Source organism: Saccoglossus kowalevskii, chromosome 7 (assembly GCF_978046115.1).
Source record: "Saccoglossus kowalevskii chromosome 7, keSacKowa6.1, whole genome shotgun sequence".
NCBI lineage: Eukaryota > Metazoa > Hemichordata > Enteropneusta > Harrimaniidae > Saccoglossus > Saccoglossus kowalevskii.
Window position 1 is genome coordinate 12,386,303 of NC_140647.1, and position 23,312 is coordinate 12,409,614.

General features: G+C 37.3%; 1 protein-coding gene across 1 annotated transcript; it reads right to left on the reverse strand.

Annotated features, from left to right (window-relative positions):
- Window positions 1–1,892: 1,892 nt before the first annotated feature.
- On the reverse strand, window positions 1,893–22,123 carry LOC102803512 (DNA annealing helicase and endonuclease ZRANB3-like). The gene is made up of 20 exons (XM_006811114.3): window positions 21,998–22,123; window positions 20,708–20,726; window positions 20,294–20,472; window positions 19,522–19,753; window positions 18,362–18,480; window positions 17,559–17,631; window positions 17,133–17,204; window positions 16,815–16,946; window positions 16,108–16,293; window positions 15,600–15,671; window positions 14,351–14,530; window positions 13,467–13,646; window positions 12,352–13,218; window positions 11,561–11,691; window positions 5,951–6,080; window positions 5,001–5,588; window positions 4,432–4,572; window positions 3,950–4,053; window positions 3,330–3,435; window positions 1,893–2,348 (listed from the first exon to the last, which is right to left on the reverse strand). The coding sequence occupies exons 1-20, from the start codon at window positions 22,105–22,107 to the stop codon at window positions 2,154–2,156; spliced, it is 3,816 nt and encodes a 1,271-aa protein (XP_006811177.1). The 5' UTR covers window positions 22,108–22,123; the 3' UTR covers window positions 1,893–2,153.
- Window positions 22,124–23,312: the final 1,189 nt, after the last annotated feature.

The following is a 23,312-nucleotide window of genomic DNA, read 5'->3' on the forward strand; positions in this document are numbered from 1 at the left end:
TGCGTATATTCTTTAATATTTCTGGAAATGAAACCTAATTTTGGAGCCATAAGACAAAATGAGTAAATTTTCCGTTTTTACTAAAAATATTTGGTTATTTTTGTCCCAATCGTCTGAAGGAAAGTGCAGACTATAAATGGGACTATTTTGTGAATTTGGGATGAAAAGAGGAAACTAACAGTGAAAAGGTTACCGGTAAGTCATATTTTAATGATCCAGCATACAATATGCAAGCTGCAAGATCACGCGTGACCACGGTTTATGCACCTTAGCAACCAATTGAGTCATGTGATACAGGTCAAGCTTTCAGTTCAATATGGTAGCAACCACATTGTCCTACGCGTTGTAAACCTCATCTCGAAATAATATCTGTCCCAATGGGAGTCAAACAGTGCGCTTACGGCAAATGTAAGAGTGATTCTCGCTTTCAGTACAAAAATTATATGATTGGTGGGTTTTTTTGCGATTCCCTAAACCAAAAACGCAGTCTGAAAAGTGTGATCGATAGAGCAGTGTCTGTTCTCGGGCAGGCAATTTTCGTTGACACAGAATCATCCAAGACACATACGCTTGTTCCCTGCACTTTGTGGGAGGAAAGGGTTCTACGGAGTAGCATCCAGACCTAATACCAGCGACTACGAGCTAGGTGTTGAATGCCGTATATTCGAGTCGAGGACATCGCCGAGCAGCAATCAAAAGAAGTGCCGGAAAACATTGAAACCTGTAGTTACGGTTTAACTTTCTCTTGCAAGTTGTACGGATCGGAACTTGTTTCCATGGCATCAATATTGTTTCAATTGCGATTCCGAATAAAATGAGGTTTAGGTTTAACTATTTTTTTTTTATTTAAAACTCACAAGTGTACATCTTAGATTGTCATATTATTAGTATCCGGATGAAAACCAGATTCCTGACATTACTGTTATCTCAGAATTTGAAAAGGATTTAAATGTGAATAGCTACAACAATATTGCCACAGAGTTTATAGGGAATACCCCTCCTGATAAAGAGCTAAGCCTGAATGTTGTTGAATGTGAATTCTCAAGCTATGTATTTTTAAAGCATGCTTGTTGTGTACAATAAGCAATATTGACAGTTTCCTGTTATTTGTCCGGATGCTTGTGCGTATCATGCATTGTCAACAGATTCCTGTTATCCATATGAACTAATGTGTGAATCATGCAATATTAGCCGTTTTCCATTATTTGTTAGGAACCTTTGACATGTGATGCCAGTACATATAGATGCATGATTTGTAGGCCGTGAGCTTCTTCCTGTTATAGTCGGACCAATAACACATTAAAACATGGAACAAGCTGAATTCTGGAACATTCCTGCAATCACTAGTGTAGCCGGGTAATTTCAAAGGATCGATGAAATTGCAACCAAGTTTGCCAAGTCTTGAAGCAACATCATTTTTTAGGATCTTGGCGTAAAAAATCAGGGTCTTTCTCGAGCTTCAAATCGTGCACAGCTTTTAATTAGCGATTGCAAGAAGAATATTCTTTTTATAGTTGGACGATGAAACGCCGAATATACGCAGGAAGTGCCGAATATATGCAGGAAGTCTTTGAGCTGTGGCACGGTCATTCTGTCGGAGTCAGTCATGGTCGAAAACGTGAAACAGATGCAAGAAATCTTAACGCACGTAGGTACACGCACAATTTAGCGCTATTTTGATTCAAAGCTTGACCTGTATCACATAACTAGCAACCGGTTGATCTCGACCGAAGCGGAAAATAGCTTATTGGTTTATGTACGCTTTTATTGCAGGTGTGCTAGAGCAAATATTGTAGTCTGTCTTGATACTACCCGAACATGTAATACAAACATATACCATCCCAGTTCCAGATTAAAACTAATGGAAAACACATGGTCTCATTGCACATAAATGAAGTTCTGGTATTTTTATTCATAATATTACACATCTTTTATAAAATATAGTATATAAAAGAGTTTAGAATTTTCTACACAACTGACAAGTTTTGTGATAAAACAGCTATTTTTAGCAATCATATCAGTGCTGCTGTGTTTGATTTTGTCAATAGAGAATACAGGTTTATTATAGTGGGAATTCTGTCAAGTTATAATGGTGAGGCAGCAAGATAATGTGGTTCAATGAATGATCTCAGACTGCAACTTCAAAATAGTTTTTAAGATTTAAAGAACGCAGTGATATCTGCAAATCCAGCACTTCTCCTGGCTGCAATTTTCTTATCTTGTTTTCTTTGTCTTGACTGAATATTTGTAACAGATCGATGACAAACTGTGCATAATGTGCGGAAATTATCCAGTGAACAGAGGCCACCACCATTAGAAACAGCAACTATGTGATCAGCCTGCCAAAACTAAAAAGAAATTTCATTTGAATACACATGGATGATGCACCAGAACATTATCTTTATACTGTAGAATACTTTATTTTCGCTTGGAATTTATTTTCGCTGAAGGGATGCTTCAGTGAAAATAAAATCCAGCGAATATACTTTTTTTCCTATGTCTCACATTCAAAAATCAGTGAAAATAAATTTCATACAAAATACCCAAAAAGCTTTTTCAGCGAAAATTAATTCCAGCGAAAATAAAGTATTTTACAGTAAGCTGAGACTACACATAGAATTGCTCTGACCCTCAAGACCACCCAAGACAGCAAAAATCTGTGTCCATGGCCGTGTACTGATCTTGTTTTTTTGGTTCTCGAGTGCCTGTCGCGTATTGTACTTGGCTAGCAGGAAAGCAAAATTTTGCTGGGTTTTGTTGCGTACTGTTGTCGGGTACAAAATGTCTGTCGCATATCTGTCGTGTACCTATTGCGTATATCTATTGCGTATAGGGAACTTCCATAAGGGCAGTTCATAAATCCTATCATATACCCTATAGAATCCATTACAAATATAAATTCTTTAAGCTGCTGGCATTTCATTTTTTTCATAACTCTTCTAACATCTATTTGCTACCTTCAGTGTGAATATTTCAGCAATTGAATCACAATGCATTACTGATTTCCAATGTAAATGTATTTCCATAGGCGATATTGATTCACAATATTCTGTATAGCTACAAATTTGACAACAACTGTTAACAGTACTTTAATTCAGTTTGGTATAGTAATCCACAAATGGTGATGGGTGTGATACGGAAAATAATTCTACTGCACACTTATCAAGTTTGTGTTTCATTACAGAAGATATGAAAGCATCGATATCAGGTATCAACTAGCTAAGAGCATTCACAACCCTTCTATTTACAAATGGTTAGATATGCTAGTATCTAAAAACCTGTATTTAAAAACAGTGACTATACAACATGACACATTACATGGAACTAACCTTTCCTTCAGACGGTTTATCTATAATACCATTCAATATCTTGACTGGTAACTTGGAAAAATGAGTTCCTGTCAGGAAATCCTTTCTTTCACCTTTTGGTAAAGCTCTGTACAGTCAATGTAAATAAAGAATATACGACTTTAGTACCACATGAAATATGATTTGATCATATCACTAATCAACCAATCACCACTCATAGATCAATGTAATGGCTTGATTGACCAAATGAAATTTTAGATTTTTTTTTCTGAAGTGAGTGCCATTTGAACATATGATCTTCGGTTTACTACATGTGTATTTATTCTGTGTATATTTCAAAATGTCTTGCAGTGATTTCTCTTTGTGCAGTACCACTACAGTAGGTGTGTCTTGTTTACCTCAGTTTGAGCTGGACAACACGGGCGTTTCCTTCATGCAGTATATGTTGTCACCACTCAAGTCAAGTTGACAATTTTGTTCATCATTTTCATATTGTAATCATCTCGTGAGTGGTATGAGGCCATCAGACCATAGACATACATTCTTAGTTTACTGGTCAATGATGAAACAACTGTTTATTTGTTTGCAAATTAAACTTGTATATAATCCTTGAATCAAAGAAAGCTACAGTAATTACTTACTTGACTTGTAGGTACAGTTCATGTATATTCCTACGACATATTTGACATATACCATGTTCAATACTAAATAATTGCTCACGCACATATCCACCACGGGCTCTAAGCTGTGAAATAATTGATCAGAAAATTTACTTGTTGGAAAAAATAGCTTGTGATAAATACATGTAATCACATGATTATTTGGAAATCAAGTGACCTTCCAAGATGATTTATTTTAAGATGAAAATTTGCTAGTCTTTAGAAGCATGTAATTTTTACACATGTATAATTATGTTTTTAGGAACTTAATTTTTTTTTTATTTTGTTTCCTGAAAAAGCCAATTTTATCAGGGATACAAGTAATAGCCACCCCCTCCTAAAAATTGATCTGAAATTTGGACATTCTTTAAAAATTACTAAGCATCTTCCAAAAACCTATACATATTCTGAAAGCTTAGATGTAGGTTAATACAGTCCACAACTACTACCCTATTTAGACTTACATAATGATCATCCTTGCATTTTTCAGAACAATATCTTGTGTCCCAATCATGATTTCTATTTGATGTGCTGGGCAGTGATTGGTCAGTTCTGCAGGGCTGGTTACAATACAAACATAGAGGGCGCCCTTCTGAGTCAACAACCTGAATACAAGAGAAATAAACACAAATGATTTCCAAGTTAAGAAACCAATTGCAGAATAAAATTGGTCAGAAATATACTTTTAGTTCATGCTTAAGATATCAGAAGGTCTTTATTGTATGGAGACCAGAACGGTGAACAGTCAAACATTTTGCTACCGATAGTTATATTACTAGTACTAGTCTGAGGTCAAGCAAAGGACAGACTGACACAAATACACAGGCATGAAGACTGATTGCTGCTCCATGCAACATATGTATATACATTCTTCTGTATTTGCTATATTAAAACAAATGGTTTAGTGTATAGTGTTTTGTGAACATATTCCACCAAAACATACTGATTCAAGGCAGAATCCGGTAGTTACACAACTATTTGAGTCTACGTGCTATAAACTGATAAAATATACTAAATCTTGTGGTGGTATTACCTGTAATCTGGTACATGTTGCCGTTATATCATCATCATCGATAACGTCCTTTGAATCATCTCCGTTTTTATTCCTCCCATCGCTGCATGGTTTGACAGATATGCTCGACATAGATGTACTTGGATCTTTATCAGGACAGACATGGAAACTATTCTGTTTTATCACTGTGTTGAATGGGTCAAATTCATCATCACTGGGTAAGCTCTTATTTGCATTGTTTGCCAAAGTTTTTGAGATAACGGAATTAACTGTCCTAGTGGCTTGTGTATTTGACTTACTTCTATTTCCAGGGTAGTGTTTGATATCAGCACTCGTTTTGGGAGATATGGAATGGAATTGTGCAGTATCGCTTTGAGTTGCAGAGGTATCCTCTTCATCAGACCAGCAATCATCATGGTCAGCAGCTAGCATCATTAGTTCTTCAATCTCTTTAGCCTGTTTACTTTTTCTCCTACTATTCTTTTTAGGTGATGTTTTATGTCCTCGTTCAGTCTGCATTCTCTTTGGCGTAATCTTGTGTTTTGCCACAACCCTCACAGATCCACCGATGTTCTCTGCTGTCTTCTTTGCCTTCTGTGCAAAATCTTCCTGCTCAGAAAGATGTAATTTTGTAGCTTATTAAAATTGTATTAAAATCAATATATACAAATACAGGTATAAAAAAATATATTCATAACCGGTTAAGTGTCTCATTTTTTGCCAAAATAAATTTCAGCAATGAAGGAAAATCTCAGAACCAGAATAAAGTCTTTTTTTGCTGTATCGAGCTGTAATTGTGATGTTGATTCAGAAAATTTAAATCAGAAACCCCAAAATAAAATTGTGATGCGTATTTGTTTAACTGATGTACATAATGACCTGAAACCAATTTATTTTTTGCTGGGTCTATGAAAGTAAACCCTGTGTACTGGGGGTAAAATAAAAACACATCAATAAGCTAAGTTTCTCACCTTAGTAAGGTATCGTTTATTACACTTTCCATGCGATGACTGTTTCTCAAGTATACCATTCAGCATTTCATGTACATTATAGAACACTTCGCCACTTTTCCTGACTTGACGTTTTCTTATATCATTAATACTGTGTGAATAAACACAATGGTGAATGGTTATGAGTATCTTTGCTCCATCAACCTTGTAAGACAAACAAACAAAATAAGTTTGTAAGGGTAGATTTACAAGGGCATACAACTCCAATATATGTAATGAAGATTGTGTTGGAAATCATATGATGCGAACTCACATTCCTTGTGATCAATACAAACCCATATCCAGGGCTTGAAATTAGTATTAGCCCAAGACACACAAACAACCAATATGATGGCTACCATTTTCTACATTTAGTAGCCTAACTAGAAGACTGGAAATTTACAAGTTTGGCCTCAAGGTTATGGAATGACCCAAATAATTGAGAAACGCTAAAGCCTTAAGTGCCACAACCAATCACTGGTAATTACATAAAGTTTAGATAGTTCAAACTGAAAGAATCATGTTTATTAGAAATATGATTCAATACAAGATGACAAAAACACACACCATAAACAAGAATCAACCCCCAAACTTAACAATTTTCTCCACAGAATCACTTCTAGGACATAATCATATGATTTCTCATGACCAACAAGATCTTCAGTACATGTCACCATAATACTTAATCAACTCAGAAATATGGTTGATATCAAATTAATGTTTTAAACTTACACATAGTTTTACTGTAAAATTAGGCAGAGGGTTCTCCTAACCTGCCTATTCACATAGTTCATACCCACCATAGACTCCGGTCAGTCAAAATGACTATTTTGAACTGTGGGCATTAATCAGTAATTCTGCCAATGACTGAGAGATAAAATCTAGGTCAGGGGAAGCCCCATGACCCTAAGATTCTTTTACCCTTACGTCACGAACCCACGTGACTGAGGCCATATGGCAGCGCGGTTAACGGCTGGACAATCACTCTGGTTCCTTTCTCTCCGCCTCAAGGACGCTACGGAAAGAGTGGGGTGATTGGGGGGGGGAGGCGCAGAGTCTATGGTGGGTATGAACTATGTGACTAGGCGGGTTCGGAGAACCCTCTGCCTAAATTCACTATGTTCAATTACCCACCATGGACTCCGGGTCAGTCAAAATGACTATTTTGAACTGTAGGCAGAGTCAGACGCCGATAGGTGGTGGCTTTTCCGAGCAAACAGAAAATGATGAAAGTCTTTTCCCAGTCCAGGATGAAACAAACTACAACAAGCCATGCATGGCACAGTCCCTGTTAGTTATCAAATTTAAGATAAATAGTTTTGTTTATAGTAATATAGCTGGAATATAACCATGTCGGGAATATGATTTTTTTAACATTAAAATGATCGACATTTGTATCTGATCGTCAAACAAGTACTTTTCCATATTGAGAGATATTATTGCTCTGGAACATCATTCAAAATCAGCCATTTTGAATACATGTATATATATATATAACATATATCATACATATGCACGTCAATTTTGTTTCATGATCTGATTCAAGATGGCCGAATGGCAGCAATTTTTAGGCTAAAAATCATCAAAATCAAGCATTTCCCGACTGTTTACAGATGGATTTTGTTCAAACCTTGTAAATACGTTGGACATTATAGGACCTTGATGCACATCATTTTGTTTTACGATCTGATTCAAGATGGCCAAATGGCGCCCCGACAACCAGGGCAGACCTTCCTTCACTTGGTCGAGATCAAAACCCGCCTATCTAGTTCCCATAGGAGAGCTCGGCGTTATAACAAGCGTTATATCGAGCGGCTGCGTAGTGCGGCCTGGGGAACGACCCCTTCGAACCAAGGTCATCATTCTGATGATCCGCATTAGTTCTCGGAGGAACACTGAAGAAACACTGAAGAAACACTGACTAGGCGTTCGGCTAGGGTGCTTAGTGCTAAGCAACACGCTTGAAATAGCTATACCAACCTTACCTGTGTGTCAAAACTCCATGCCCAGGGACACCAACTGCACGTTGGGTCGAAATTTGAATACTTGGCCCAGCTGGGTGATTCGAAGGAGATGGCAACTCGCTGGGTGCATCGGTATGTGCAGGTAGGCCCCGCTTAAGTCTAGTGGGGCTAGCCAGTCGAAACGGTGGATGGAGAGAAGAACCGTGGATGGTGTCTCCATGTGGAACCGATCAAGGAGCACGTACTGATTCAGCCTGCCTAGGTCCAGAACTGGACGCCCGCCACTTGTAGATTTGGTAGTACGAACACATTTGGGTAGAAGCCTGGACTTAGTTCCTGCTGATCTACCCTGTGTATGGCGCCTTTTCCCAGAAAACTGCTACTTCCTGCCTGATTGCTTCCGCCTTGTGACGGTATCCCGTAACAGGATGTCACCACCTGGAAAGGTCCAGGGATTGGTCACCCGCTGTCTCCAAACCGGACTACACCGGCACAATCTGTGTATGACAGGGATATGTGGCCACGGGTTCGGCAGTTGCGAGGGGGGTGCTCTCTTCTCCCATGAGGTGAGTTCTCCAAGGCCTGAAGTAGTTACTAAGTTGAGACCTGGCCACTCGCCGAACACATGCCTGTCCCCCTGGTTGCAGAGGTAAGCGTCAAACACGCTTCCCCCGCTGCCGGAGTAGACGTCCGCCCAAGGAGGGTGAGGAGCAACCCCCTGGCTCTTTCCTCCCTGGGGGCACGCCACTACTCTTCCCTCCCATGGAAGGGTATGAGCACTTGCCTCCTGGCTGACTCTGGCTAGCGGACGGCGCCCTAGGGCGTTGTGTTTTCTGTGCTTGGGGTGCCCTCCGCTTGCCCTTGGCAGGGCCAATTGGCTAGCGGATTCGATCTGAACCGTCTGGTTCATTGCACTCCGAAGCTACGAGACTGTACCCACTATTCCTCGAACAAAGAGGGTGGAAGATGTCCAGTCTGCGTCACTGAGGTGGGGACGTACCCCCTGACTCAGCTTGCAGGTGAAAACACACACGTCTAAGGCCCCGTCTCGTTGCGCAGTAGTGGTCCCGCACGGACAAGAGAGGCAGGTGACACTAGGGGATGTCGCACGTAGATGTGCGGTGGCCCACCAATAAATGTGTCGCCTGGTCTAGGAGGCTGGTGCGTTCTGCCTCCAAGGTCTCAGAGTCCTGGGCGCGCACAATAATGCGCTCAAGCAACTCGGCCCTCTGGACGTGATGGATCGTCTCAGATTGAGCTGGCGAGAACGCCCATGGAACACGGCTGTCCCCCTTTACCCGGTCTGCCCAACGGAAAATTCGTGGTACCGGGGTCTGGGGAAGGAGCCTTGGGATCCAGTTGGGGATATTTTGGTTTCATCCCATACTTTGGGGACTGATCCCGAAACCACACCGACCGGGTAGCATTTGGTCCAGCGGAAAGTGTTGCATAAAATTTTACCCCACCCGGGGGCCTTAAGCGTTACCTCCTCCGTGGCTGACCAACGTCCGCCCATCAACACCGTTTGCACGCCCTGTGTCCCACTCCGCACTCGGACGGACAAGGAGAGACGTGCCGACGGGGTTGCTTTGGATCCCGACGCCCGTGATCCCATAAGCGTTGAAGCAACTGAAACTGGTCGCCTGAGGATCAGGGTGGGGGTGTTTACATCGTATCACTAAGATCGATGGAACTCTGTATCACCCCATAAGCGTGGCTCACCGAGTCGTTACAGATGAAAGACTCTGAGGGACCGCCCGAGGTACCGACTGTATCTGACACGAGCGAACTGTGTCCCCTTTTCACTTTATATATGTGAGAGAGAGCATGTTCGACTGTGCGTCTCATGACAGGGTCGGTTCCCTCTGGGGACGCCCGTGGGTCGGTAAGAAGGGAGTCAAAACCCACATCGGAGACCAGACACAAGGGTAAATTCGTTACCGTTGTACCACTACCGCGTGACGAACCCGGGCTGGCTGAAAGTAGGGGGGTCAACGAGTGCCCTGCCCTGAAAGCCCTGCCCCATGATCAGAGGCTTGGCTGCCAGCACCCAGTTGGCATTCAGTGCCCGAGGCTCCAGAGGAGGCCCGGTGCAATTAGCCTGAGCCTCGGCCTGACCCAAATTAGTGGGAGAGCCGCGGCTGGGAACGGGGGTTCCCCGGAAGAGACGTATTTGAATGCAAACATGATCTACCCGGCCTGCCAGGGACGCAATTTGCCCAGATAGTCCTTCGACCAAAGCCCTCAACTTGGAGGCAAACCCGGGGCCGTGTGAGGAAGAATCCACAAAGGGATCCGCGACGGGCCCCATAGGAAGAAAAAACCTCCAGGGGCACAGCCTCATTGTAGCTGGTAAAATTGGGTAAACCACCGCCTGAAAACAGACTGAGGATGCCCTCCGATCAAGGGGGGGGGGGATATTGGTACCTCCACTGTCGGGCCTCCTACTTGACGTTCCAGTACACGAAGCACCGGTAGCAGAGTGTGAGGACTTTCCACTCATGATAAACACGCAACTCACTTTAACCGATTTTTACTGGACGCGCTACCTTGCTGTGAAAAATCAAGCGACGCGAAGCGAGTGAGGAAACATATCAGATGCAGGTTCTATGCTGCTTAATTCTGAATATAACCACTGCACAGTCGACTCGAAAACGAGTAGACTAAAAAAACGGCGGCAAGTCATGGGAGCTGTCATTACATCTATTCATTTCTAAATACGTAGATCAAGCATAAAATGAAGACGACATGCAGTAGTGAAAGGTGCCGCCACGAAACCAACAAGTGGTTACGTTGTGGCGTTGGGTTTAAATTTTTTTGTTGTGAAAAAAATATTACACACAAAGGGGAAAATGACACAAGGGTAAAGAAGACAAGAAAACCTATCCTACCAGTTAGAATGTCGAATGCCGCCCAGCAGCAACAACCCAAGCCAGAAACCTGGACAGGAAAAAAGCAAGCTTTCCGGGCAGAGCTCGCTAGATTTCATCTCCATTCGAGGCGGAGAAAAATCAGAGTGATTGTCCAGTCGTTAACGTCGCTGCCATATGGCCTCGGTCACGTGGTTCGTGACGTAAGGGAAGAGAATCTTGGGGTCATGGGGCTTCCCCTGACCTAGATTCTATCACTCCGTCATCGGCAGAATCGCTGATTAATGCCTACAGTTAAAAATAGTCATTTTGACTGACCGGAGTCTATGGCAGGTAATTGAACGTAGTGAATTACTATATTTTTGCTGGAATTAATTTTCGCTGAAAAGAAATTTTGGCTGTTTTGTATGAAGTTAATTTTCACTGACGAGTTGGAATGTGAAATGTATGAAAAAAAGGAAATTTACCTGATGTTATTTTCACTGATTATGAATCCCTTCAGCATAAATAGTACATCATTTGTGCCAAAAATATCATCTGACCATTGGCATACTGTGATGTTATTGCAAACAGTTCACAGCTGATGATCGCAACTTTAATGTTTGCAATATTTTCTTTGAAATTTCAGTGTTTCGTACATCATTTAAAATACATTCAAAAAGAATATTCAAATCTTGTGGCAAGAAAAAAGAACCACAAGAAAAATCACATACCAGTATAACATATATGCATCACACGTAACAGCATTCAAAACTTACCTGTTCCACTGTCTTACAAATCTTTTGACAAGGCGGAGATTGTGTGGATGATGCAGTATATCCGGTAAATTGTCTACATCTTTATTTTGTACATCCATCGGGTAAAAACTTGCATTTAGTGGACAGCCAGACTGAAACACAAAAACTTGCATTTAGTGGACAGCCAGACTGAAACACGCAATCATATTATGAAGTTATCATCGATATCACTTAATTGGTTTTACTGAAAGCGAGCCATGAGTATTTACAAGCTTTACAATAAGTAATATCAGCTGATAAACATTTTATCACGTTTAGTCCTTCTTAGCGATATACCAGGGGAAGGAGGGGGGGTATGTTAAAAAAAAACATGTTCAGTCGAGAGTCGCAAGTAATTGTTGTTGTGCAGTCTGAAATTATCATATGGCTATGTTAAACATGGTATCATCATCATTCTTTTTTCAGTGTACTGTTCAAGGATACTGTAAATAGGGTTATCGTACCTTATCAGCAGTTATATTGACGCTAAACATCACAATTTTGTATGATTAGTCATGTTACAAAAACATGTCCCAAGTTACGCACCAGATCAACACTTCTACTTTTGATAATGACGAATAATTTCTCATTTGAAAGTTACTAATATTCACTGGGATTTATTGGAAAAAATCTAAAAATCTCTAAATTTCATTGAAGGAGCTCAAAATTTGATTTATGCAAATTAAAAGTGTAGTTGGTATGGGACCAATAATACTTTTTATTATAATTATCATAAATTAAAGCGCCCAGTATACACAACACCATAATCTTACCTCATCATACAAATATATTCTATCTGTATATTTACTAGCACTGTAATGAAACCTCTCATGAACCGAAATATGACACCACTTATCATCAACCACTGACTTATGTGGCGTGTTTGTATCATTATATTGCTCTTCATCGGTTTTAATCACTGGTTTCATCTTTGGTGTTGCCATGGTTTCCAAACCATCAGTTGGGTTCTTGTCTATCACAGCATGTGCCGACTTCTTACTTACAGAAGTATCTACTTCTGTGTAGTCAACTATTATGGTGTCATCACTGTCAGTGGCATCATCAATTTTTGTGAATGTGTCATCAGTTTCTGTAGTGACATCACTAATTTCTGCCATGGTAATTGCATCTTCATTTTCACTTTCTACGATGGACTCAATTTCTTTCTGTCTCTGATTTTTGCGAGGTGTGTCACATATCTCACAAAACGGAAGATCGTCATGGTTTTCAAAAGTACATGCTCCACAATTCCACAATTTTTGTTTTTTATCTGCCTTCATTCTAACATTTGATGTCTTCTGGTCTGGGGTTGAAAAATTATCTCCCAGAATGCAACACATTCCTGAATCACTCTCAACATCATCATCTGTCATCAGTTTGTCTCTTTTCATGTTTTTCTGGGTAGGAGTAACACAATCTGTTATTGGTTTATGACTGGTTTTAAGCTTCTTTCTGATTGGCTGATTCTGGAAGTGTTCTTCATCATCACTAATAACGGTGACCACTGATTGGTTGCCATGCAATAATGATGATTCCTTGATATTACTTCTTGGTGACGATTTCATCTTTCTTTTTCTTGGAGAGACTTTGTGTTTTGGGGTAAAAAATGACAAGATGCTCTTTTGTCTGGAATCTTGACTCTGCAAAAAGAGCAATTTAATATTATTGAGAATGTGTGGAAAATAACAAGTTAGAACATACACATTTTCCAGACTTTATTTCATCTGGCATTCACACAAGATATTTCAGCATGATGCATTTCCAAAGCAACTTCATAATAAACCACACCCTCGATGGTGGAGGTGCTTCTGTGACAAACAAAAATGGCTGAAAGCAAAATTTCATATTGTTTGTATTTAAGGCATACAGAACATTGTGGTATTCGTACCTGGCTACTGAAATACAGATCATCATCATCATCATCATCATCTTCTTCTTCATCATCTTCTTGTTGTTTCCTAGGCAACCAAGCAGCAGCATGAGAAAGAAAGTCCACATCACTTTTATCGCATTCATCTACTTTGAGTTGTTGTAATGTTCCACTCAGTGCATGGCTCACAACACTAACCTGTAACCATCAAGTCATTGACAACCCAACATAATGGCATGTTATGAATCCTGATAACGACACATACTTTTTAGCTAGCATGTCATTTTAATTAATTTAGCTACCCTGTAATTTCATTAATTCAAGATGCAGCTTTAAAATTTAAAATAAAATATATTAAATTTGTTTTAAATATATTCAAAATGAAGTATATTCTCAAAATAAGATTGTTGATACTGTAAAATACTTTATTTTAGCTGGAATTATTTCATTAAAAAGACGTTTTGGATGTTTTGTATGGAGTTTATTTTCACTGGTTTTTGATGAGTTGAATGAAAAATATAGAAAAAAAGTATATTCGCTGGATTTTATTTTCATTTAACCATTCCTTCAGTGAAAATAGTGAAAATAAATTCAGAGCAAAAGTATTTTACAGTATTTTAGTAGCTAAATTAAAATTGTTGATTAATGCATTGAACCAAATTCACTAATTTGGCTAGGACGTAACTATTTCAACTACTTTATACTGATGTATAAATACATAATTCCTATATTTACAAGAAAAGTCCTGATCAAAACGAAATTAAAATACAGATGAAGTAAAAATTGTCAAACCATACAAAAAACATCCAAAATTGAATGATGCATTACAGAATAGCTAGTCAAATATAAACAATTGGATTTTTTTTTTATAATGACAAAACTATATAATATTTCTTCTATACCTTTCTGGAGATAGCAGCCCACATGAAGTCATCAATGGTTGACATGGCAACCAGGTAGTGGACTTGGATGGAATTTAGCTGTCCAATACGATGAGCTCTGTCTTCACACTGATCCATTACACCTGGTGTCCAATGCAACTCAGCAAACACAACTTGAGTTGCAGCTGTTAATGTCAGCCCCTATTAATATGTATATAAAGTGTGTTTTGTAAGAAATAATAAATCATGCATTTTTATTTCATGAAAATGCTGTATTTTACGCACATAAATGGTGCATAGGAGTGATATGAAGCAACACACTGCAACAATGTAGAGATTTTTAACAGTGTCAAATCTCCGCAAGTCGCCGACCTATAGCAAACATGTTTTAAAATATTGCGCTCCACAAATATCGTGACATGTACATTCGGGGACAAATATAATATTTTCTTCTACCCCCAAGATTGTGTTCTGCCTAAGTAAGTCATATTTTAATGATCAATACAATAAATGCAAATTTTGGTTTAGGTGCATTTTTGTTGGAGATGCACTTATATTATAGTAAATCTTGAATTTACACGACAAGACAAATGAAAACCCACAGAATCCAGGTATCTCTTTATAAATCCCAGTTCCTAGGCGGCCGAAGCATTGATAATTGCATAAGTTGTCTTTGCCACCCAATCGAAGAAAACCCTTAGGCAGAATAATTTTTGAGGTGATGTATAGCAATAGTTACATCTATCAACTAGAAAAGTTACCCTTGTGCTTTTTTTGCTTCTCAAAACTAGATTAACTAGTGTATGTTAAATCAGCATTTATGATTCAACAGTAAATAACATAACCTACTGATAGTAAATTGAGTAGGGTTTTCTTGTGAACACATTCTACTCAACAAAATATGTACAATCTTTTAATAGGTTATCAATGATAAAGGCAACAGTGTTAAAACTAAGGGTTTTTTCTAAATCGGGTAACAGGGGTGCAGCGCCCTGATACTCTCGGCTGGCGCTCTCTTACTGAATTGACGATTGAACTTTCGAGGCATAAATATATTTCTTGAGCCGCGCACTTCTGTGCTGCCGTACAACATGAAATATATTTTACTCCGTGAAAACTTCCCATCAACAATGTGCCTGGACACCAAATACACTAAAATTACTCCAAAAATATTTCAATGGCAAAAGTTAACTAATTATTCTCTGGGGAGGGGGGGGGGGTTCCTGTTGGCAGAGCCCTCTAAATTTACTAAATATCAGTAACAACTTACAGTTCCAGCTGCTAGAATACTGAGAATTGCCACTTTTACATCATCTTCATTTTGAAATGATTTCACCAATCTCTGGAATAAATATGCACAACAATGTATCTCAAATAATAACAGATACTGTAAAATACTTTATTTTCGCTTGGAATAAATTTTCGCTGAAGAAATAATTTTTGTTTCATTTTACATTCAACTTGTCAAAAATCAGTAAAAATATATTCCATACAAAACACACACAAAATTTTTTCAGCGAAAATTTATTCCAGCTAGGTATATATTACTGACTAAATATAGACCTGTGTGGCACAGCACAGAAGTTTGTATGGCTGGTGTTGGAAATGTTTTAAAAGAGCACAAATATTTTCTTTGCATGTGGCATGCAATATTTTTATTGTATGACTCTCAGTCAAGATTTTTGCAATAGCAGCAACAGTCAATACACGTGTCAAAGTGAATGCATATAAATAATGTCATGTATATTATCTGGCCTTGTTTGTATTGAGTTACTTACAGCCCTTTCAGCCACTGGAACTGTGCCATCAATTCTTATAAATTTAATATTACTATGATGTTCTTTATTGTACTCCAGAATTGCATCAGTCAAAGCTTGCATCATGAAATGATGATGTGCAAATACCAAGAATTTCTGATCTCGGTTATCCAACAATGTCTTGACGTAATCTCGTACAGCTCCGGCCTGTCAACAAATAACAATAAGATCGAATTACCTAGCTCTTTAGTCATTGGTTGTCGGGATATCAGTTAGTGCACAAAATTTAAAAACCAGTGGGCATGGAAAGCTAACCCGTAGAATATATTATTTCCTTCAAAATCCAGTGAATATTCTTTATTTTACAGTATTTTTTAAATTAGGCAATTAATATGCAAATTGTTACAAAAAATAATCAGTGTTCAATCAGAGATGAATGTGAAAATTACTAATATGCAAATTACGTATTTAACATGCAAAGTATATCCAAATTAGCCAATCAAAATGCACATCAAACACTAAAATCTACCAAAGATGTGTTTTTATGGAAAATGTTCATGAAAAGTATTTATATGCATATGACCTATTTAACATCCATGGTATATTCAAATTAACTAATCACTATGTACATCGATCACAATATCTACCAGCAATGTGTCTTTTTGTAAAGTGTTCAACATGCACTGTATATTCAAATTAGCTAATTACTATGCAACTATTATACATACCTTAGCCTCAGCTGTTTTGATATATAGTGAGGAGATTAACCCATTGATGACTATTTTCGGATTAACCCCTTCTTCAAAAACGGTTTCACCATTTAATACATTTTTCAAGTTTTCCATTAAGCGATCAACTTCCTTGAAAATAAATAAAAATCTGTTAACCCTTCTATTGAAGGTTATTGTAAACTTTGAATACTGATACTAAATTTAGTAATCTTTGAAAAACCAGCTAGAAAGTTTTCAGTAAGAAAAAGTCACTTTATAAGAGAATGAACAATCTTTTATTTCTTCATCATTCAAAATTTAAATCAATAAAAATACCTTTTTCTGCGGAGTATCATTCAAGACAAATGGAATTCTCTGTTTCCGCTTTGGTGGTAGTTGTGTAAGTACCTAATATACATGTATAAACAAAATGACATCAAAACCGTACTTGACATATGTTCAGTGAGACGAGAGATGTTGTGACAACGTATATGATATGTTGTTTATAAATATTAGAATAACAACATCAAAACCGTACTTGACATATATTCAGTGAGTCGAGGGACGTTGTGAAAGCGTATATGATGTGTTGTTTATAAATATTAGGATAAATATTAAGATATTAACGTATTCAATAGTCCTGAAATTTTGTCTCATCTATAAAGACAGTGTACAGTATGTAATCACATTTCCCATACAAACGTCTCACTAAATTTCAGGTTACAACTGCAGAGAATGCGACAACATACACCTCAAACTTACCTGCTTCTTCTCTCTTCGTATCATGATGTGTTTTTTAAGCATTTTATGCAATTCAGGTAAATGATTAGCCCCCCTAGAACAGAGAGAAAATTAGAATAAATTCCATGGTAATCATACCAAAATGTCTTTATGTAATATGTCATATCAGAATATGTCTATGTAATATGTCATATCAGAATATGTCTTTATGGAATATGCCATATCAGAATATGTCTTTATGTAATATGTCATATCAGAATATGTCTTCATGTAATGTCATATCAGAATATGTCTTCATGTAATATGTCATATCAGAATATGTCTTTATGTAATATGTCTTGTGTAATATAAAGTTATTACAAGGATACCTCAAAGTATGCACGAAGACAGTACAGTGGGAGTATCAACCGACGCGTAACAGAGGTCAATGCGTCAGCGTACTGTCTGAGTGCATACTTTGAGGTATCCTCGTAATAACCATATATTATACATCTTTTCCTTCCAAGGATACGTCATGGGAATGCCGAAATCCAAAAAGTTTAGAACAGAATCAGCGAGTCCGCTTAAATTTGGAATTCGCATTTCCTTATATGGTAGGATGAAAATACCTAGTGCAATACCGCAAAATTACGGCACGCTGTAATTCATGGCGTTACGGTGACAGATGTATAATAATATGTCATATCAGAATAGTTCTCATGGTACATGTGTTTTTAAAACATGTCATTGAGGCATGATATGCAAAATATACTAGTGGAACATTTATTGATATTGTTTAGAATGAACATTTATAGGTCTGAAAGCCAACTGAGTTTTATACTTACGAGGTGTCCCATGATTTCTGTCTTCCATAGTACTTCCATTTTGCGTCACAATATCTTTTAGCATATGCAGTCCAGTTACCTAATAAATTGGCTTTCAAAGCTTGAATTTGTGGATACAACTAGTGAAATAAAACAGAATCACAGAATCATGTTGTAATTATCAACAAAAACACTAGTCTCACTCGTCTAAGATTGTCTGCTATTTAGCATTGTTCTTAAATTGACCCTGACCCTATGTATGGTACTGGTAAATTTCTTTAAATTTGGCCAAATTTCATGGACGAAAGAAATTCTATAATAGTGAGGTTCTTAAGACATAGTGTCATCATGTTTTGCTCACCCTAAATAACATACATTTATAGTGGTGTATATTGATCGTTTTCTGTAATCACTGAGTTTTAATTTCACAATTTTTCCTGATAATTGAAATCTGGTAAATTAAATTCATTTCACTCATGTAAAATTAATAAAAAATTCATTAATTAGCTAGAAAATAGAATATTATGTTTATTAATTATTGTACATCTAGCACCTCACCATAGAATTTAAAGTTATGTAGAATGCTGCATCTGCATTCATTCTACAATGTATTTGCAGAGATTCCAACATTTGAATTTGAATAAGTGTTTAAGATTATTGACCTGGCATTTAAACATTTTACTTTTTCCTGTTAACAATGGAAACAGAAACACTAACACATGTGATAGAAGTAAAATTCTGTCACGGAATGCAAATATTCACAAAATGCAACATTTTTTTATTCACATTTTTGGCTTGAATTAAAATATTACTACATGCTGAGAAAAGATGTATAATAAAAAGGTTAACATAAGAATACTGCAAATTATGCATTATAAAGGCAGTACAGGATCACATCATTCTATGTTTCATGTTAGCCAATACGATCACATTGCCATCATGCCTACTTTGTGATAACCTTACAATATGAAATTACTGTAAAATACTTTATTTTCGCTTGGAATTATTTTTTTATTTTTTTGGCTGCTGGAATGATTCAGTGAAAAAAAATCCAGCGAATATACCATTTTTCCTATATTTTACATTCAACTTGTCAAAAATAAGTGTAAAGTATGTAAAATAAAGTATTCTACAGTAGCAGAATAAATATCAATGAAAATGAATGCTTTCACAGTACTAACCTCTGCAGGCCTAGACAAGGCTGGCGTTCCTGTCAACAACAAAGCTCTTTTGGAATTCTGTACAATGGGTAAGAGAATCTTTGTCCTTGCTGTTTTCATATTTTTAATATAATGTGACTCATCGACAATGACAACTTGAAAGTTCTGACTTGATATAGCATGCTGCAATGTCTGGAAGTCATTTCGGAGTAGCCCATAACCTAAAATTGAGATTTTTGATGTTGAAATACCACTGGAAATGAAACAGAAAGTTTGACAGTTATATCTCACTAAATTATGATTACCGATACAGCAGGAAAACAAGCAGTATACCTGCTGAGATAGCTCTGCTGTTAGCAACGCACATTTCAATTAGAGAATTGAAGATATCATCACAGAATGAACATTCTGAAAGAGGTGCACCTGTAGTACCTATATGTATAATATCAAAGCAATCAACTTGTGGCTTTTAAATAAGAAATCAAAAAAATAACTTTTTACCAAAAATTACAAAAATATTCATCAAAATTGGAAAATTTAAGATATCATGAAATGAATATGAGGTACAAAAAAGTAAAAAGTTGACGTGGACGTTGATAACGGACAATCAGTGATATGATTAGCTCCACTCGACCAAGTCAACAGTTGAGCTAATAAAAGGTATGACTAGAAAGTTTTGAAAATCATACTTTACCATATACATTAAGGTCATTTTTAAGTATTTTTTTATTCTATAATTTCAAAACAAATTGACATAATTTCCCATAGTTTGTGCACAGAACCAAATACATACCCAGTATCTGTGCTTGAAGCAATCATATTGATATCATTTGGTTGTAACTCTGGTAACCACTTCTCCAATTCTTCTGTCCACGGATACTTCAATGAGGATGGTACAACAATTAAGAGAGGCCATTCAGACTTGTAATAGTAAGCAACAGCAATGGCTTGAATAGTCTTACCTAAACCCATCTGAAAGTGAGCAATGCAAGCATGTCAAATTTTAAGTCGCCCCAACGTGAACTCAGCAACCTGAAGGGCGTCCAGGTTCAGGGCCAAATCTGATACAAGTGCAACAGAATACTGGGTACTGAGACAACATGTGGGTTTATTTGAAAACAAGTCAATTTTTTTGAACCATCTAGACAAACTGCATGCCTCAATGAAATTATTGAAAGTTGTTTATTGGGGATTCAAATGCACTTACCTCATCCCCAATCAAACATCTGAAAAACAAACAAAAAGAATGCATAAAAGTACACTACAGTTTGAAATTTATTTATTGTGAAAAGAAGTATAGGTATAAAAAGAAACATAGGTATCATTAGTTGTGTTCATTTATAGCACAGGCTAAGAGGTTAAAAACGTTAGCCTGTGCAAAGAATATGTATGTGAATGCTCAGAACATGCTAAAAACTGGTAAGTACCGGTAAGACCCAATCTAGATCCTTAGCACGTACAGGCTAACAAAGTGTGCACGAAAAACTGAGCTTGGGTTAAGTGTCCTAAACACCATTGTATTCAATATTCATTTCGAAGATTATCATTATAATCATAACATTTTTTATTAGTTTCGTTTTATAACCATAGAAATGACATGTATACCTTTCTAGTTACTGTACTGGTTAATCGTAGTTAAAATGACTGAAGATTTTTGTATATTTTTAGCCTGCGCTTATTTTTTTTTTTTTTATTAGACGCATAAAATCCTTAGGAAAGGATAAAAAGGGTCTTACAGAAAGAAATTTAAAAAAAACTACAATCTAAAAAGTAAAACAAAAAATAAAAACTTTTCTAAAAAAAATAAAAAAAATCAAAAACAATAAAGACAATTTGCAGCCAATGGTGAGTACAGAATATGGAATGAACACAAAATATAGCCTAATACACTGATAGTTGTTGCTGTTTTGTTCCATAGCTGTTTTTTAAGAAGACAGCTAAGGCTGGTGCTAGAGTATGGTTTGCCATAATCAAAATGAATTTATTCTGACTATTTTCTTTATCAAAATTTGGAACTTTATTTTGTGCAGTCAGGAATAATTTGTCCCTATGGTGACTGTAAGCTGGACATTTCATTACAAAATGTTGCTCATCCAAACACTTTTTCCTCCTGTGCGTGAACGCAATTGGGTCTATCCGATATGCAAACACGTGAGATTAGCTTAAATCTTAGCCTGTGCCACACATCCAATGAACAATCGCCCCGGGCTACGTACTTATGTGACGATTCCAGTGGTTACGTAACGGGCAAAGTTTATAGTTGGGCTTGACTTGGAACAGCAACACATGAGCGGCCAAGGCTACTAATGAATAAATGTAAAGGTATAAACTGCGCCGCAAACACTCCATATTTTCGAACATGCTAATGTACCACTCACTGGAAACATCACGGACAACAACTATCGTCAAGACATTGACAGTGGCTGTACATGGTCCGTTAAAGTTCATATTCGCATTGTTATATGCCATAACATCATAACACTGTGGTAGACATTACCTCCCTTTCTTGTGGATGGCGTATTTAACACCGTCACGCTGGAATGGCAGCAGCTTTTCATTTAAAACCGTAGGCAGACAGTCAAGTACACGATCTTCTCCCGCCGCCATGTTCAAACTCGACCAGTGTGGGGGCGCTATTTTCCTCAAACTGACTGGTACACATCTGTCCAGGTAAACTTGCTAAAGTTAGCAGAACGCAACATCAGAGAAGCATACAGCGAATATCTTCGGCGGAAAGTGTCAATATTGATTTTATATAATATATCCACTATTTAAAATTGGATTAAAATCGGATATATTGGATTTAACACTTTCCGGGTAGGGGTAGGGACAGCACAGTCCTAATTTCACAATAGCAACATCGTCCGTCGCAAGGGTTCATTTACGTCCCTGACCTAACTCCCACATGCATGCGGTAGACTGGAAGAAAAAATCCTTAATTTTTTAAGATGGATAGGAACTATTTATCAAGTTCTGCACTGAGTCAACACATTTACGCGTTCCTTACAATGTAATACTAGACATTAGAAAATACTATGTCAGACATTATATATTACCGTAGTATCCTGTTTTTACCATATGTAACCAAGGAAAATTGTAAGATATTGAGAAATATATTCTTGCCCCAAGCAGACAAAACATGCCATTTTCACTACCTTTTATTGATCGATCATACACCAGGTTTCATGGAGGCGTTAATTTATTTTATGAATACATGTATTTATAAAACATTTATCCCAAGATTCATTGTGGTTCATTCAAATCCAAAGAGAATTACATTGGCCGTAGAAATCATTTGTTCTTCAATCATTAGCAGGTGAATGCAAGACAGATCCCATCAAATTTGTTTAAAAAGCTTGAAATTACTGTTTCATTTGTCATTCCACACAAACAAAATTTGGTTAATAAAATTTTGCAAGTCAGCAGAAGTTTGCTCACTAAATTAGATAATCCTTGTGAGAGGCAAGATTATAATAGATTACATGTCAACTATTTGTGATCTTTTCACAAACCTGTATACACTTTCTTTTATTTCAAAGTGTTCGTCATAAATACAGATAAGCAAAATTGTGTGTACAATACACAACCTCCAATTGCATTCCATTTTGTCTCTTGAACCAAGATTTGAAATATCAATCTAAGCACTATCTGCCAGTTTGTGCTCTGCACACTGGAGCTAAAATAATGTGGTTGGTGGTTAGTTCCCACATAATGTTAAATACTTATTTTCGCTGAAGAGATGATTCAGTGAAAATAAAATTTAGCTAATACAACTTTTTTCCAACATTTCACATTCAACTCATCAAAAACCA